This window comes from Balaenoptera ricei, chromosome 4 (genome assembly GCF_028023285.1).
Source record: "Balaenoptera ricei isolate mBalRic1 chromosome 4, mBalRic1.hap2, whole genome shotgun sequence".
Classification (NCBI taxonomy): Eukaryota; Metazoa; Chordata; class Mammalia; order Artiodactyla; family Balaenopteridae; genus Balaenoptera; species Balaenoptera ricei.
In genome coordinates this window covers 146,984,898-146,988,593 of record NC_082642.1, presented here as the reverse complement: position 1 = coordinate 146,988,593, position 3,696 = coordinate 146,984,898, and the positions used below count along the sequence as shown (strand labels likewise).

At 37.0% G+C, this 3,696-nt stretch overlaps 1 protein-coding gene across 1 annotated transcript; it reads left to right on the top strand.

Annotated features, from left to right (window-relative positions):
- Positions 1-1,247: 1,247 nt before the first annotated feature.
- CLDN17 (claudin 17) lies at positions 1,248-1,925 on the top strand. Its single transcript, XM_059922252.1, has one exon. The coding sequence runs from the start codon at positions 1,248-1,250 to the stop codon at positions 1,923-1,925; it is 678 nt and encodes a 225-aa protein (XP_059778235.1).
- Positions 1,926-3,696: the final 1,771 nt, after the last annotated feature.

Sequence of the window (3,696 nt, the reverse complement as noted above, 5' to 3'; positions counted from 1 at the left end):
TACTTGCTTTGAAAATTTGAAAACTATCGAAGGGATAGCACTAAATTTCAGGTTTAATCCCGTTCATATGAAAATTCTTCTGAATTCTTTTCTATCCTCCTGTTTTTGAGTCAGACTAGAAAGAGGAGGGAAGCATCATAAGTTAGAGACCATATCTATTCCTGGATCAGTTACCGTGCAGCTAGTCTAGCCAGGTGCTCTGAAAACCTCACATTCCTCATCTAGCAAATGAGAGACTTAAGCCTGATGACTTTGAAGCTGCCTTCCATCTCTAAAAATTTTTCTGTTACCTGGATTTAAGTAATTACACATCTAATCCAAAGGGCCACTTTCATTTTGCTCCATAAAAATGGAATATACATTTTTGGCTTTGATAAATATGATATATTCCAAGCTGCTGTTGAAGAAACATCTAATGAACATTTATAACCTAAACATTATTTCACCAGAGAGAAAGGTGTTACTCAACAGATAATATAATAATTACCAGTAAATTCAATAATAAGAAGTGCTTCTCCTTGTTCTTGCTTTCTGGATCTTAGAAATAAACTATGAAATCTGAATGTCTTGCTTAGGATGCCTCTTTTCATAAAGTATCAGTAATTTTAGTAGAAGTCTTGAAAATAATACCTGAACACTTATTTGATTCAAGAAGTCGTTATTAAAACCAGGATTCATGAACCACATTAAAGAGAGGTGGCTTAGATTAGAAGAAAATAATAGATCATCTGAAGTCCAAAGTGTTTTGCAAACGCTCTCCAAAGAACTGGCAAGGTGTTGGTGTTTTCTTCAGTGGTGGCTTAACATATATATTTATACTTTTATATCAGAGTGATTTTTAGACAGGAGGTTTTCAGCTCTGTAATTAGCAATCCACAATGGAGGTTTTGGCACATAATCACAGCATTCCTTAGCCAATAATAATATGAGAAATACTAACGCTGAATGCAGTATTTCTTGGCACACCTCTGGTTACGTTCTTATTGGCTGAGAAACAATTATATATGACTAGTGAGTAATTCATACGTAGTATGAAGTGAATGCGAGTGTACGAGGGCAGCATGCATGTACAACAGGTACTTCTAGTTAAGCCACGTTCAGTCATTGCTGCAGGTTTGGACTAAAATGTTCTGGGCAGTAACAGTGGAGAACACCATCGGAGATCGCTGTAGCCTCACGGAGACCTCCCCGTTCTGGGTCGTAAGCAGCTTCCATTGCATATTGGATCCGTATTTAAAGCAGAGGCCATGGCATTTGACCCGCTGCAAACCGCTGGACTGGCTCTTGGGTTCTTCGGCATGGTGGGGACTCTGGCCACAGCACTTCTGCCTCAGTGGAGAGTATCAGCTTTTGTTGGCAGCAACATTATTGTCTTTGAAAGGGTCTGGGAAGGGCTCTGGATGAACTGCATCCGACAAGTCAAGGTTAGGTTGCAGTGCAAGTTCTACAATTCTTTGCTGGCTCTCCCACCTGACCTGGAAGCAGCCCGCGCCCTCATGTGTGTAGCTGTTGCCTTATGTCTGATTGCTCTGCTTATTGGCATCTGTGGCATGAGGAAGATTCAGTGCACAGGCGCTAACGAGAGGGTTAAAGCATATCTTCTGGGGACTTCGGGAGCCCTCTTTATCCTGACGGGCATCTTCGTTCTCATTCCGGTGTCCTGGACAGCCAATACCATCATCAGGGATTTCTACAACCCAGCCATCCACATAGGTCAGAAACGAGAGCTGGGAGCGGCACTCTTCCTTGGCTGGGCAAGTACCGCTGTCCTCTTCATCGGAGGGGGTCTGCTTTGTGGGTTCTGCTGTTGCAACAGAAAGAAGCAAAAGCACAGATATCCAGCCGCTGGGCGTCCTGCGCCACACACAGATAAGGGACAACAGAACCGGACAGTGCTTAGTAAGACCTCCACCAGTTACGTCTAACACCTGCTTTTCACTCAAACTGTGGGTTATGATCAATGTGTTTTATAGAGGCTTGCCAGAAACTGTAAGTACATCAGGCAGGAGAACTTGCTTTATGACTGTTTTCAAACTGAGATGAAAAGTTTAAAGGGCATATAGATTGTAGTCATCTGTGAGAGGAATAAAAAGGACTTGCTTTAGACATTCTGACCTCATGTGTATTAAATGCATTTACTATTACTGGACTCACATAATCCCCATTCCAATTTGTGTAGTCTAAAATCAAGTATGTCCATAATCCTTAGTATAATGATAGACTCTTTTTTGTCCACAACCATATATTATCTGTTAAGAAATCCGAATTCTATTGTAATTGATAAGCCCTAGCAATAGAACATATTCTAAAATATAACCTAACTTATTTTTTCTCCAGATTATTTCTTATACTAACATGGTAACAGCTAAAATGATGACTTTTTTTCTTTTTAAAACAAGCTGCAAATAATAGACATCAAATAAGGACTTTTAATTGAATTTATCAAAATATGAAAATGTTTGTTCAGTGGAAAGAGTTGTTTCTCTTTTAGGAAACTCAAATGTACTAGAAATTAAACACTTTTAGGGAGAAGGGAGCTCTGATTTCTGTTAGGATATTCAAGAAGATGATTTTAAAGCATCTAACTTATACAGTTAAACTTGCTTAGAATTATATATTCAAAGGAAAACAATTTATAAATGAAAAATAATATGCTTTCAGAACCTATGATGTGCACCTACAAGCAAACAGAATTATCTGTCTTGATAAGACACATCAGTAGAATACTATGAACACTCAATTCTCATCAATAGGAAACACAGTCCCAATCAGGGAATTGAGGTTTGCGTGTTGAAGGGAGTGGTTTCTATTCCTTGTTTTATTCTTTAGTCATTGCACATGTCTACACACTCTAAGTAAAATGAAGAATCAAAGTCATGATTCAGGCAGTTAGTCAGGCCAAAGTAAGTATCTCCTTTTGTATTCTCTAATAAATAAATAGGTATGGATAAAGCATTTTGTTTTGCTTGAATTATATGCAGTATTTTCTCAATTCTTCACTTTCCATGTATTTAACATGCTAATATTGGGTCATAAGTGTGGGGCTTGGGGGAGATGGATAGTCAAGTGTTTGTGGGGCAAGACCACCCCTATGGGATGCTTCTGAATATCTCCAGTGTCTTGTGAACCAATTAATGTTTATATATTCAATTTTAACTCTTCAAATATTGTGTTTATTTTATAATAAAGATGTATTTCATTTACAACATATAATTTCAGTGAAGAGATTAAATTTGTTCACCAAATATTTATTGTATATCCATGCTTATTATAATAAAATAATAAAATAAAATAGTTACATATTTTCAATGATGTTGGTCTACTTCCCTGCGGGGTTAATTTGAAAATGAAGTTCTGTCCTGAAAAGATCATCTAATAACTCTGAAGCATTAAATCAGAGATAACTCAAGGCTAGATGTTAATGTCAAACCCTCATTCCATTCTACAAACCACCAGCAAGACTTCAATAAGGCAAACCCTTGGTAACATAAAACTGTATTTTAAAAATTAGTAATACATTAATGATATAGGCCAAATAAATGTAAATGTCTTCAAATAATAGCAATAAAAATAAGAAAACCAATAATTTAGATAGATTTTTCCTAAGATTGCTTTATTTTTCAGACTTAATTGAGAAAGACCAAAACATTGGGTGCGTTGAAAAGGAGTCATTTATCTTACACAAGCAAATACATA